The sequence below is a fragment of the Triticum urartu genome, chromosome 3A, assembly GCF_056163025.1.
Source record: "Triticum urartu cultivar PI428250 chromosome 3A, HENAU_Tu73, whole genome shotgun sequence".
In the NCBI taxonomy this organism is placed as follows: Eukaryota; Viridiplantae; Streptophyta; class Magnoliopsida; order Poales; family Poaceae; genus Triticum; species Triticum urartu.
The window spans coordinates 678,390,134-678,405,227 of NC_141875.1; the positions used below are offsets into that span (position 1 = coordinate 678,390,134).

The 15,094-nt window shown below is 51.0% G+C and overlaps 1 protein-coding gene across 1 annotated transcript; it reads right to left on the reverse strand.

Moving 5' to 3' along the window:
- Positions 1–13,781: 13,781 nt before the first annotated feature.
- On the reverse strand, positions 13,782–14,440 carry LOC147981482 (uncharacterized). Its single transcript, XM_087517125.1, has 2 exons — positions 14,359–14,440; positions 13,782–14,277 (listed from the first exon to the last, which is right to left on the reverse strand). The coding sequence occupies exons 1-2, from the start codon at positions 14,438–14,440 to the stop codon at positions 13,793–13,795; spliced, it is 567 nt and encodes a 188-aa protein (XP_087373251.1). The 3' UTR covers positions 13,782–13,792.
- Between the last annotated feature and the right edge of the window lie 654 nt (positions 14,441–15,094).

Consider the following 15,094-nt stretch of genomic DNA (forward strand, 5'->3'; position numbering starts at 1 on the left):
ACTCTGTCTCGGGGACGAACAAAGCCGGTCCTCGACGTTCCCGCACGTGTGTGTGGTTTGTGAGGCGCGTGCTACGTCAAGGACGTGCGTTGCTTATTCAAATAGCACACCACCCCTGCATGCAGATGCATGGGCCACACGCATGTAGGGGTGCCCTCCCCTCTCGGGCGGTCTCTATATCGAGCACCCATCCGGTGGCCCCGGCGGTCTAGGGCGTTGATCGGCACCGAGGGGGTGTAGTCCATGGTGAATAACGGCTTCTCCGTGTTAGTGCATGTCATCGCAAGATGACAGACCAAGTCTAGGCCCGTTCTTCGAGATAGTCTATGGGTATCGAGAGGGAATGTGTCCGGTTTGTGCAGGAAGTGCGGGTCCTGTTGCTCCATTGGCCTCGAAACTTCTTGTGCTCTCAAAGGAGGCCATCGGATGTATATGCATGGGCTATCCGGTGGCCCCTGCGGTCTAGGAAGTTGACCGGCACCGAGAGAGGGGGTAGGCCATGGTCAAGAACTGCTTCTTCTCATGTTTATTACTTTAGACTCTTTAAAGTTCTCTCTCGGTGCCGATCTAGAAAGTTGACTGGCACCGAGAGAGGGGGTATGCCACAGTCAACAACTGCTTCTTCTCATGTTTTTTTTACTTTACACTCTTTAAAGTTGAGTTTTGAACAAATATAACCCAAAAAGCATATGAGATATGAGATACAAAAAAGATAGTGCCAAACAAAAACCAAACAAATCTAACTCAAAAGTCTTTTATCGAAAAAATTCATCAAAAGTCATGGAATTTTCAAACTTTGGTCGTAAAAACATATGAAATATGAGATACAAAAAAGATAGTGCCAAACAAAAACCAAAAGAGAAGGGAAAAAAATTAGAGCAGTGGTTACTGAGGGTCGATTATCGGCTCTCGGTAATGGCCACCTTTTCCGAGAGGAGCTCTCGGTAAAGAATCTAACCTAGATCTTAATTGTTCCCCTTTCTTTCTCTGTTAATTCTTCTCCTTCTCCGTTCACTGCACCATCGCCGCCGCCGACGCCGAAATCGCCACCGCCACCAACTGCCGCCCTCCACCGCCACCAACTGCGGCCGCCACCCCTCCTCCACCGCTCCAAACTGCGTCCATCGCCACCCCCTCCTCCACCGCCCTCCACCACCACCAACTGCGGCCGCCACCCCTCCTCCACCGCTCCCAACTGCGGCCACCCCCACCCCCTCCTGCACCGCTCCCAACTACGGCCACCGCCCCAAGCTTCATGGCCAGCAGCCGGCGCGGCGGTTCTTCGATGCGGCCCAAGGACGGCCGCCGCAGTGGAGCTCCTCCGGTAGCGCGGCAACTGGAGATGCCTTCAGGTTAGTATCAGATTCTATGCCTAGAGTAGGATATTTTGCACAAATGTAGGAACTATGCACAAATGTGATTAAAAGTAGTAGAGGAAGATGGTCCTGTTTAGTAATGCCTAGAGTAATGTGATGCCCTCAGGTTAGTATCAGATTCTCCTTTCTTCGATCATGCAAGAACTATGCACAAATGTATCAGATTCTGCTTATAGGATATTTTGCTTTGGAGGTTTGGAGTAATGTGATTAAAGGTAGTAGAGGAAGATGGTCATGTTTAGTAATGCCTAGAGTAGTATGGAAGTTTGGAAGTTTGGAGTAATGCCTAGAGTAGTATGGTTCAAAATTTGAAGAACAAACACTGTCTGATGCCTATTGAAGTGGTATGGTTAATATTCACCATACATATTTTATTTTTCAGATTCTGATGGGAGCACTAGTAAGTTCCGGAGAGTCTCGAGTGGTAGGACCGAGTCGTCCGCCTCCCATCAGGCCACTCCCGAGGACGAGTCATCATCGGATGGTGATGTCGGAGTGGACTTAGATGAACCAGATCCGCTCGCTACCGAGTCGGGCGACATGGAGACCTCGGACTGCTCGGGGTATACCTCGAGCAACACTTCCAAGAGGAAGAAATCCTGGCGTAGTCCGGGGAAGGTCCCAGAACCAACTTCTGCCAGCAACCGTCCTGTCATTTGCCCGATAGGAGAGGGGTAAGCAAGCATTTCATTTGCATCATATTTTGGATGCCACATCTTTGACACTCACATATGCTTGTCTTTTATATCATGCAGTCCGTGGGCATTTATCCTGACACAACCTAAGGGGGCATGCCCGCCGAACCACGTCATCGGCTCCCTCTTGAGGAAGCACTTCCCTGGATTGTCCAAGCCGGGTGATGACGATCCGCCGTCGCCAGGTTTAACCTGGGAGAATTATCTACACAACAAGGATGAGCATGATGTCACCATGGCCACTCGGGTCATCAATGCTTTTTTTGTAAGTATCTTCGCTCCGACCACTGCATTTTTCCATATCCAAATCCTTGCTTGCGTGGATGGGAGAAGATGCCATATGCTTTCTTGTAGGAAACATTTGCTTGCATGGATGGTGAGCAGCAGAAGGCGATCAAAGGCATCGTGAAAGCCGTGATGCAGTGTCAGCCGCTCGATGAGAAGGGAGAGAAGATGGCAAGGAAGACTGCTTGCGAGACCAACATGTCGCGAGAAGAATACCTATCAGTGGTAAGTGACTACGTCGGTTGCTAGTACTTTGATTCATCCCTCTTGTTCCTCAATTATTCGATTTTTTCTGACTAGGTGAAGGAACTCTGGATGAAGGACGATTGTTGGGAGGCCCTGGTTGACATGTGGTGTGACCTAGCATGGCAGGCACAACATGTGGAGAAGGGAAACGATCGAGCCAAAATGACAGGCCCGACTCATGTCCAGGTGAGACGGAACCTAAACGCTCTCAAGCAACACATGGTATGTGGATTAAGATGTTAAGTTTTTCACACGGTGTATCTTGGTTCATTAAACTTGATGGTTAATTTTGCAGGAGGCGAAGGTTGGTCACCCGGTCCACATCCTGGAAGCCTGGAAAGAAGGCCACAAGGGGAAGGATGGCGCCGAGTTCTGCAGCGAGTCGGCGGAGGAGAAGTGGGGGACCTTCAAAGAGGTCTTCCAGGAGGTGCACAGGTAGGAAGCCGAACCTACGTCCAAGCCCCTTGATCCTGAGCTTCTCATCATTGCTGGCTAGGGGAAGGGCCATGGCCGCCACCTCCTTTGCAACGGGGCGATCGCCACCTCCTCGCATCGCAAGCTGCACGAGATACGCGCGTCGAGCACCAGCTCAACTCCATCCATATGGAGTCGCCCAACCACCGCATCACGTGAGATAGCGCGTCTCAAGGTTAGCATCCTAACCTTTCATTTATGTCCATGCCTCGAAATAGCACCGTTCCAACCTATATGACCCTAATGCCATGTTACAGGATTTAATGGCGCAGCGGGCTATTCAAGAGGAGCAAAGGCGGCATGCTGAGCAGGAGTCCGGAGAAAAGGAACGGGAAGACACAGACAAGAGGTTGAAGCTGCTTGAGGATCAACTACAGGTAGAACATTATCTAAACTAGAGTAGAAGATTCATTACATAGGGACGAACCACGCTCACGTGACTCTAGTCTTATAGGTTCTTATGCAATCTCGAAGTAGTGCAGGTGATGCCCCTCCTCCTCCTCCGGAATGTTAACCCGATGGCCTCTCCTTCTCAAGATGATCTATATATGAACAAGTGTACTTCTATTGTGACGTGTTTTGAAAGTAGTGACAATATGTATGAATTTGCGACATGTGTGACGTCTACTAGGATAATACATTCGATTTGTGTGTGACAATATATGGACTATCCCTAATTATGCATATATATGTGGACTAGATCAAATTATGCCTATATATGATCAAATTATGCCTATATGTGTGTGGACTAGATCAAAATATGCCTATATATGATCCTTCTGCCAAGTAGTTGTTTTTATCTACACGGATCAGAAAAGAAATAGCTTAACAACAGAATGAATGGGAAAGATTTCCGAGAGCAACACTCGAAAAACGATATACTACCGAAAGCACCTCTCGAAAACATGGTCGTCTGGGAGACACTACTATTGTGCCACAACTTTTCCGAGAGCAGCTCTCGAAAAAGAAGACGAGCATTGCCGAGAGTAGCTCTCGGCAAAGATATGTAAACTGTAAGCTGCCATGTGGCCCACGTTGTCCTACTGGTCAGGAGGATTGCCGAGAGCCGCTCTCGGCAAAGATATCGTCATTTTTTTCAAAAATATTTAGCAAGTTATTTGAAACTTTCACTGATAAATGTGACCAGTGGGACCACATGTCAGTTAAAAACAACACACACAAAAAGAAAATAGGATGTGGCATATGCTTTGCCGAGTGTCGTACGTCGGCTCTCGGTAATGTACGCAGTAACTGACGGAGCCGTCTATTGCGGACGGGCATGTCACGTGGCTCCTCTTTGCCGTGAGCGGCTCTCGGCGTCTGCAGGGTTTGTCGTGCGGTGCCTCTTTGCCGTGAGGCAGTGACGGTAAAGATAGCAGTTTGCCGTGAAGCTGGGTTTGCCGAGAGTGACACTCGGCAAAGTTTTCTTTACCGAATGTCCGCATTTTAGCACTCGGCGGAGAGCATTACACCCGGCGTACGTGAAAATTCTAGTAATGTCTGCCCCATGTCTCTACTTTATCTAACTACAGAACCGATTTTGGGTTTTTACCTAAGCCTCTGGGGGTCTTCTTACTACCTACAGTACTAGTTAGCAATATACCTCCCTGGTGTCTCTATTTCTTCAACTCAAGAATTGACTTTCCCTTTTATTATCTTGGTCTTCTTTTCTGTGAGAGATTATCTGGTGGCCTTCTCAATAATCAATGGTTGGCGATCGACATGTAATTTATTATTTTTTGTTATGGTCCACCTAGCAATGAGATGTGGCGAATTATCCTCACTTTTGAGTTGCAAGTTGCACCTGGTTTTTGACGAAGAAGGGCTTCCCTCGCTTTATTATATTATAAAGCAAACATCACCGATTACAACTGAAGACGATACAAACACACATCACACACCCAAGGCAAGATACAACAGTGCTGGGCACCGACACATCACCCCACCGACTACCAAGCAAACTAAAGATGACGAGGAGGAAGACCGCTTGGAGCCTGCAGAGACCTCCATCATGGGCGTCCACTATAGAGAAGTGAGACGCACAACAATGATGCCAAGACTCCAAATAGTGCCTTCAAAAAGAGAACGACCAAGGATAGCCACCACCGCTCGATACTGAAGATCAGGTTTTCACCCGGAGCAAGACGAGGAGTGAGAACACCGCGACGGTGCCTTCAGGAAGGGCTACGACAGCAACGGCCGCCGCCACCACCGGCTAGTAAAACTGGGCAGGAGGTGTACCCCGGTGCTCACACCCCGCCGCCACATCCTAGCTTCGTCAACCACCTGCAGCCACGCCACCCGGGTAACCATAATTGCCTGCCTGCACCTGAGATGCATGCTCTGCCCACGAAAGCCATGCCTCCCACCACCAGGGTTGCCGCCCTACCATCCGACAACTCCACGACCAACCAAGGCACCGGCTTTGCCCTTACCAACCCCAACCACTAACGGAGCCGCCAGCGACCACCCAGATCCGAAGAACGGCAGACCAAAGACCACACAACACTAGGCTGGGGAGAGGGTGAGGGGAGGAGCTGAACGAATTCACGATTGGCACCCCTGATGAAGCTATGTACCTAGGGTAGGATCATGGACCTGTCCTAACTGCCCTACCCAAGGACATCTATAGAAGAAACCACCTTTCAATCGACTTGGAGGTGTTCCACTCGACAGACTCGAAGACGCTCGACCAAGAAGCAATCACTCGACCAAGATCCAACCACTCGACGGCCAGGAGACCTGAAGTCGCTTCGCACGCTAACGGTCGGTCATTAAGTAGCTTTTATGGTCATCATAGCACTTTATTAACTAGCGTTACCAGTAACGCCCTGCCTTAATGTACATTGAACCCTTTGTAACGTGGGCTGGCCGGGGTCCTGGTGCACTCTATATAAGCCACCCCCTCCTCCGAGACAAGGGTTCGCACCTCTGTAACCCATATTCATATAATCCAGTCGACCGCCTTCGGGATCCGAGACGTAGGGCTATTACTTCCTCCGAGAAGGGCCTGAACTCGTAAACCTTGCGTGCTTACAACTTCTCCACAGCTAAGATCTTGCCTCTCCATACTTACCCCCCTACACTACTGTCAGACTTAGAACCACGACAGTTGGCGCCCACCGTGGGGCAGGTGTTTTAGCGTTTGTTGGAGAAGTTGCGACTTTTTTCCGACCCGAATCATCATGGTTTTCGGCGGAGTTTCGGTGGAGGGCCATGAGATCCGTCTCGGCGCGCTCACGTTCATCGTCGACGACTCCGCTTGGCTCCAGGAGGCTCCGCTCGACGTGGACGCACTCCCTGCTCGCGGGGCAACGCACTTTAGCGCGTGCGTCCGCGGCGTTCTCCTGCAGCAACCGTCGACCCCCTATCGGTCGGCTCCTGTGTTGTCCTCACTCCCCGTTTCCCGCCGGCGTAAGCGTTCCGGTCGGTCGAGACTTCAGCGGTGGGTGAGGCACGCGGTGGCGCGTCAGTCGGCCACCCCCCAGGTCGCGGCGATCGAGCCCGACGAATCCCTCTACGGCCTGTTCGACCTATCGACTGGCTCCGCAGAGACCGCATCCGAGTGCGACAGCAGCGGTCCGGCGGCGTAGGTTCTGATGGTCGATGGACCGCCCAGTCCTCCCGATTTTCCCCGTACCGATGGAGGCGCGGGTGGAGGCGACCCGTCGCGCCTCCATGAGGAGTATCTTCCCGAGCCTCTCACATCGTTGCAGAGAGAAGAACTTCGCCGCCGGAACATGGATGCACTGCACACTCCTATCGTTGGAGAGACCCCCGAGGTTCGCGCCTTGGAGGACGCGCGCCTGGCATACTTGGCCGAGCGCGCTCGACTGGAGAACCTCCAGCGAGCACTTGACGAACGTGCACGACAACGGATTCCCGAATCCAGTCGACGTCAGCTCTTCCCGCCCCCGCAGTTATATCGAACTCCGGTTCAGAATTTAGCAGCTGCGGCCCGTATAGCGGAGTCGATTCAACCTTCCCAGTCGGAGGCTGGCAGAGGCTTGCTGCAGATCAGAGCGTTACTCCGGGCAGCAGGAGATCAGAATTCCGCTGTTTCTCAGTCGCGGAACAGGATTCACAGCAGATCCGTTGCCGCGGACACGGTCCAGTCGGCTCATAGCCTGAGATCGCCCCCGAGGCGTGAGGGACGTGGAGACCGGCGTGACCAGTATGGGAACCATGAGCAGTATGATCACCGAGTCAATCGTGACGGTCGACGTCGAGTGCCCACGCCTCCCCCGAGGAGCGGGTCGTATGTGCCTCGCCAGCAGGATGACAGGCGCCCTCATAGTGGTGGGCGAAGGATTCCAGTCGACCCCAAAGGGCCAGGCTTTGACGCGAGATCCATTCTCGTCCAGGGTTTGGTCGACAGGAACAGGGCTCACCGAGAAGGTCACGACAGAGATGCACCTACCAGCAGAAGAGTACATGTTTCGGGGCCAGAATGCTTTAGTAGAGCCATCAGGGCCGCTGTGATTCCTCCCAACTTCAGGTTGGCGACTGGAGTCAGTAAGTTCACTGGCGAGTCCAAGCCCGATACTTGGCTTGAAGATTACCAAGTGGCCATCCAGATCGGCGGCGGCAATGATGAAGTGGCCATGAAGCACCTCCCTCTCATGTTGGAGGGCTCGGCCAGAGCGTGGCTGAACCAGTTAGCACCTAGCAGCGTTTACACTTGGGAGGATCTATCCCGAGTGTTTGTCACCACATTTGAAGGTACGTGCAAGCGGCCGGTAGGGTTGACGGAACTGCGGTCTTGTGTACAGAAGCCAAATGAAACTTTGAGGGATTACATCCAGAGGTGGATCACGTTACATCACTCGGTGGAGAATGTGCCTGACCACCAAGCAGTTTGTGCCTTCAAGGAAGGCGTCAAGTACAGAGAAGTGAATTTGAAATTCAGTCGAACTGGGGATATGTCCCTGAATCGGATGATGGAGATTGCCACCAAGTACGCTAATGGCGAAGATGAAGATCGGCTCAGGAGTGGCAAACTCAAGTCAGTCGCCCAAGAACCCGGGGGCAATTCCAATCGGAAACAGAAGCGGAAAGCTGAGCCAGCGGCTCCCGGGGAAGCCTTGGCTTTAACCCAAGGAAAGTTTAAAGGGAAACCTAAAGGGCCTTGGAACCCTAAAAAGGTTAAAGACCAGGATGGAAATGATGTGTTGGACTTGCCATGTCTCGTCCACACAAAGAAAGATGAAGAGGGTAATTTCATTTACCCGAAACATACCACTCGACAGTGTCGACTCTTGATCCAGCAGTTCCAGGGCAAACATCCCAAAGGTAAGGAAAAGGAGTCGGACAAGGTCGAGGACAAAGAGGACAGTGACGACGGATACCCTCAAGTCAATTCCACCTTGATGATTTTTGCTGATGTTGAGAGCAAAAGTCGACTGAAAGTCATAAACCGAGAGGTGAATATGGTTGCTCCGGCGACACCAAGTTATTTGAAATGGTCCCAGACTGCCATCACGTTCGACCAGTCCGATCACCCAACGCATATTGCCACCCCTGGGAGGCAAGCTCTAGTGGTCGACCCAGTGGTTGAAGGCACTCGACTGACCAAAGTCTTGATGGATGGTGGCAGTGGTTTGAACATATTGTATGCTGAGACATTGAAAGGGATGGGCATTCCGATGTCCAGACTCAGCGCCAGCAACATGAGTTTCCACGGAGTCATTCCTGGGAAGAAGGCTGAATCACTCGGCCAGATTGCTCTTGATGTGGTTTTTGGTGATTCCAAGAATTACCGCAAAGAAAGGTTGACATTTGAAGTTGTAGACTTCCAGAGTGCCTACCACACTATTTTGGGCAGGCCGGCTTATGCACGCTTCATGGCCCGACCGTGTTATGTGTATCTTAAATTGAAGATGCCTGGTCCCAAAGGTGTGATCACTATTACGGGCAATCGGAAGAAAGCGGAAGAATGTTTTCAGAAAGGTTCGAAGATCGCCGATGCTCAGATGGCAGTGGTGGAGTTGCGGGAATACCAGAAGACTGCAGACCCGAGTGATTTGTTGCGAGCCAAGAAGCCCGCTACAGAGTCAGCTTTTCAGTCGACTGGCGATACAAAGACAGCTCATATCCACCCGACCGACCCCAGCGCTGCTCCAACTCATATCTCGACAACACTCGACTCCAAATAGGAAGAAGCGCTCATCCAGTTCCTCCGTGAGAACTGGGACATTTTCGCATGGAAGCCCTCTGACATGCCGGGTGTTCCCAGGGAGCTGGCTGAGCACCGCCTAAGAGTCGACTCAAAAATAAAACCTGTCAAGGAACATCTCTGACGGTCCGCCGTCCAGAAGAGAAAGGCCATTGGCGAAGAGGTAGCTCGGCTCTTAGCGGCAGAGTTCATCCGAGAAATCTACCGCTCCGAGTGGCTCGCCAATGTTGTCATGGTCCCCAAGAAGGACAAGTCACTTCGCATGTGCATTGACTTTAAACATATCAATCGGGCCTGCCCGAAAGACCATTTTCCTCTCCCCCGCATCGACCAGATAGTCGACTCCACTGCGGGATGTGAGCGACTGTCTTTTTTAGACGCCTACTCCGGGTACCATCAGATCCGTCTGTATGGACCTGACGAGATCAAAACAGCTTTCATCACTCCATTCGGGTGCTTCTGTTATGTTACCATGCCATTCGGCCTCAAGAATGCCAGAGCCACATTCATGAGGATGATTCAGAAGTGTTTACTCACCCAAATCAGTCGGAATGTGGAGGCGTACATGGATGATATTGTGGTCAAGTCACGGAAGGGTTCCGACCTGCTGACTGACCTTGCTGAAACCTTTGCCAACCTCAGAAGGTTTGATATCAAGCTTAATCCATCAAAATGCACATTCGGGGTTCCTGGCGGAAAGTTACTCGGTTTTCTCGTTTCCGAACGGGGAATCGACGCCAATCCAGAAAAAGTTTGTACTATACTCCGAATGAAAAGTCATGTGCGAGTGCACGATGTTCAGAAGCTTACTGGTTGCTTGGCCGTCCTAAGTCGATTCATATCTCGTCTCGGTGAAAAGGCATTACCTCTTTACCGATTGATGAAGAAGTCTGACAAGTTCGAGTGGACTCCTGAAGCTGACACAGCGTTCGCAGAACTGAAAGCTCTGCTCTCCACCCAGCCGGTGCTTGATGCCCCAATCAGCAAGGAGCCTTTGCTGCTTTACATTGCAGCCACAGGACAAGTCGTCAGTACGGTACTCACGGTCGAGCGGGAAGAAGAAGGGAAAACCTTCAAAGTTCAGCGCCTAGTGTATTATATTTCTGAAGTCTTGACCCCATCGAAGCAAAGATATCCTCATTATTAGAAGCTCGTATATGGGATTTATATGACCACAAAGAAAGTTGCCCACTACTTCTCTGATCATTCCATTACAGTCGTCAGCGACGCTCCGTTGTCAAAGATCTTGCATAACAGGGACGCAACTGGTCGAGTGGCAAAATGGGAGATTGAACTCCTTCCTCTAGATATCAAGTTTGAGGCAAAGAAAGCTATCAAGTCCCAGGCAATCGCGGATTTCGTCGCCGAGTGGATTGAACAGCAACTGCCGACTCAGGTCCACTCGAAGCATTGGACCATGTTCTTTGACGGTTCCAAGATGATAAATGGTTCCGGAGCCGGAGTGGTGTTGGTCTCTCCCAGAGGAGATAAACTCAGAAATGTTCTTCAAATCCACTTTGATTCCTCTAACAACGAGGCAGAATACGAAGCACTTTTATATGGGTTGCGCATGGCCATTTCGCTCGGCGTCCGTCGCCTCATGGTCTATGGCGACTCAGATCTGGTGATCAATCAAGTGATGAAGGAATGGGATGTCAGAAGTCCAGCCATGACTGGTTATTGCAATGCAGTGAGAAAACTGGAGAAGAAATTCGAGGGGTTAGAGCTTCATCACATACCCCGACTGAAAAATCAAGCAGCTGATGATCTGGCAAAAATAGGTTCCAAAAGAGAAGCCATTTCCAGCAATGTGTTTCTGGAACACATCCACACACCATCAGTCCAGGAGGATCCCTTCACTGAAGAGGCCCCGTAGCCAAAAAGTGCCACGGATCCGACTGAAGTCGAAGTGCCAGCTGTGGTCGACTTAATCATGGAAGTCCTGGTTATCACTCCCGTCTGGACAGAACCGTACATCGCGTACATCCTAAGGAAAGAACTCCTAGAAGACGAAGAAGAAGCTCGACAGATCATCCGTCGATCCAAGGCCATTACAATCATAAAGGGACAGTTATATAGAGAAAGCGCGACTGGGGTCGGCCAGAAGTGTATTACACCAGAAGAAGGTCAGATGATCCTTAACGATATCCACTCGGGGACCTGTGGCCATCATGCGTCCTCTCGGACCATTGTGGCTAAAGCATACTGAGCGGGGTTCTACTGGCCAAAAGCCAATGAGATGGCCAAAGAGATAGTCGACAAATGTGAAGGATGTCAGTATTACTCCAACATGCCACACAAGCCCGCGTCGGCCCTGAAAACCATTCCACTCGTCTGGCCCTTCGTGGTTTGGGGGTTGGACATGGTTGGACCACTGAGAACAGGTAGGAGCGGCTTCACTCATGTGCCGGTAGCAGTCGACAAGTTCACCAAATGGATTGAGGCCAAGCCTATCAAGAATCTTGATGCTTGCACCGCTATCAGTTTCATCAGAGAGTTGATATTCAGATATGGAGTTCCGCACAACATCATCAGCGACAACGGGTCAAACTTTGATTCCGACAAATTCAGGGCCTTTTGCGCCTCTCAGGGCACTCGGGTCGACTATGCTTCGGTCGCTCACCCTCAGTCGAATGGGCAAGCAGAAAGGGCAAATGGCCTAATTCTCAAAGGACTGAAACCCCAATTGATGCGCGATCTCAAGCACGCAGCAGGTGCATGGGTCGACGAGCTTCCATCAGTCCTTTGGGGATTGAGGACAACCCCGAATCGATCGACTGGAAGAACCCCATTCTTTCTGGTCTATGGAGCCGAGGCAGTCTTACCGAGTGACCTGCTTCACAACGCTCCCAGAGTTGAGCTCTACTCAGAAGATGAAGCAGAACAAGCCCGGCAGGACGCAGTCGACCTCCTAGAAGAAGAAAGAGAAATGGCCTTGATTCGATCGACCATATATTAGCAAGACTTGCATCGATTCCATGCTAGAAACGTGAAGAGCCGAGCCTTCCAAGAAGGAGACTTAGTCCTCCGAGTGGATCAGCAGAAACCACACAAGCTCGCTCCTACTTGGGAAGGCCCCTTCATAGTCACTAGAGTCCTCCACAATGGAGCATACCACCTCTACAATGTCGATCGCCAGATTGATGAGCCACGAGCCTGGAATGCAGAGCTACTCCGCCCCTTTTATACTTAAATTCTCACTCGGATGAGATGTAATAAGAAAAACTCCTGAAGTTTATTTATCAAAGACAAGAGCGTTATAATTTTCCCAGTGATTATTATTGTTTTTTTTGTTTGCGTAAGAAATCCCCCAGTGGGTGACTTAGCTGCGAATCCGTTTCGCCTAAGTTTGAAAAAAAATCCTACCGAGTGGAGAGCAATCCTCCCACTCGGGGGCTTAGCTGCAGTCCAGCACTCGCCTAAGTTCTCTCACTTAGAGACTTAGCTGTAGTCCGGCACTCGCCTAAGTTTGTAAAAATCCTACCGAGTGGAGAGCAATCCTCCCACTCGGGGGCTTAGCTGCAGTCCAGCACTCGCCTAAGTTCTCTCACTTAGAGACTTAGCTGCAGTCCGGCACTCGCCTAAGCTTGAAAAAATCTACCGAGTGAAGAGCAATCCTCCCACTCGGGGGCTTAGCTGCAGTCCAGTACTCGCCTAAGTTCTCTCACTTAGAGACTTAGCTGCAGTCCGGCACTCGCCTAAGTTTGAAAAAATCCTACCGAGTGGAGAGCAATCCTCCCACTCGAGGGCTTAGCTGCAGTCCAGCACTCGCCTAAGTTCTCTCACTTAGAGACTTAGCTGCAGTCCGGCACTCGCCTAAGTTTGAAAAAATCCTACCGAGTGGAGAGCAATCCTCCCACTCGGGGGCTTAGCTGCAGTCCAACACTCGCCTAAGTTCTCTCACTTAGAGACTTAGCTGCAGTCCGACACTCGCCTAAGTTTGAAAAAATCCTACCGAGTGGAGAGCAATACTCCCACTCGGGGGCTTAGCTGCAGTCCAGCACTCGCCTAAGTTCTCTCACTTAGAGACTTAGCTGCAGTCCGACACTCGCCTAAGTTTGAAAAAATCCTGCCGACTGGAGAGCAATCCTCCCACTCGGGGGCTTAGCTGCAGTCCAATACTCGCCTAAGTACGAAACACATCTCATTCCTCAAGGACGACGAGAGGTAGGTCGACTGCCACCTTCTCCTGGGGAGCTTCGCCACAAATACAATGTGCGCTCCGTCCCACTCTGCGGTAACAGGGTGTGGGTCGACCGCCGCCTTCTCCTGGGGAGCTTCGCCACAAATACAAGACATAGGTCGACTGCTTCCCTCTCCTTCGGAGCTGCGCTGTGAATGCAAAAGTTGTCTCGAATGAAGAATGGGTTCACTCGGCAGGAGATTCATAAAGATATTCAACGGTAAACCAAGTTCGGGTAAATTCCAAAGGTTCCAAATCACAGATCGAAGTACTCGGACATGCAGCCCGAAAAAGTTTAACGGTTACAAAAACCACTCAGCATTCCGAGGCAAATTTAAGGTGGGACATAAGAGTTTGTTCACTCCGCGGGAGGAGGGCTGGCAGGCTCAACGAACTCATCCAGGTCGACGCCGTCGGCTATCCGAGTGGCTGCAGCGATGAAAGTCTCCATAAAGGTTCGGAAGTCATGCTTCTGGGTGTTGGCGACCTTGATTGCTGCCAGTTTGTCCTGTCGCACCTCCTTGCAGTGGACACGAACCAAAGACAGAGCCACGTCAGCGCCACACCGAGCAGCAGACTTCTTCCACTCCTGCACTTGGTCGGGGATTTCATTTAGTCGAGTCATCAGGGACTCAATATCATTTTGGAGCTCAGCCTCTGGCCAAAGTGTCGGGTCAATCCGCGACATGGCAACCTTTAGTCGAGCCAAGTAGTCCACGGCACTGTCGATGCGAGATTCCAGACGGAGCAGATTCATAGCAGTTTCATCTTTCATGGGAGAGTTGATTGGATCCAAACGAGGCTCGATCCGCCCAGTCTCCTCTTCAAAGTTCTGGCAAAACTCTGCATTCACGATCCAAGGATAAGTCAATTTTCGTACACTGAGTCGAATCAAAAAAAAGTCAGTCGGAACAGAATGTGCACCTTCAAGCTTGATGAACAACTTCTTGGCAAGACTTCTTAGATAACTCTCCAGATCATCCCTCCTGCGAGCAATGCCTTCCATTTTCTCGCCCTGGACGAGATTCGCCTTCTTCCGGCGCGAGCACTCCTTGTTGGAGTCATTCAGAGTGGTCTTCAGCCTGGTATTCTCTTCTTCCAACTGGCCGACCAAAGCCAGCTTCTGTTCGGCCAGAGCGGTCTTGTCGTCAGCCTCCTTACGAGCAGCGGCCAAATCCTGATCCTTCTTCGCCAGAGCTTCTCTCAGTTTTTCTGCAAAGAAATGATGATTGATTCAGAAATAGCAGAAGGGTACCCAAGCCTAAAACTGACCAGTCGACAAACTCGTCTTACGTGCGGCGCCGTCTCTGACCTTTTGCAGCTCTGTCCTGGCTAGCTCCAAGTCAAGGTTCAGTTGAATCTGCTGCTTCTCCAAGTCAGCAAAGCGAGCTCCAAGATCACAAGATTTCTGAAATCAAAGGGGAGAAGTTATTTTTACAGCAAAAAACAACAATAACAATGGCAATAAATACTAAGACTATGGTCGACTGCCCCCAGTCCACCATAGTCTCGGGGACTACACCCAGTGGGTGCACTCAGCGTGCCCCCACCGGATCCCACTCGACCGGTCCGCCGGAGTCGAGTGGGGGGAGTAAAAAAAAGAGAGAGAAAGTAGAACTCAGACCACAATCGACTGCCAGCAGTCGACCGCGGTCTCGGG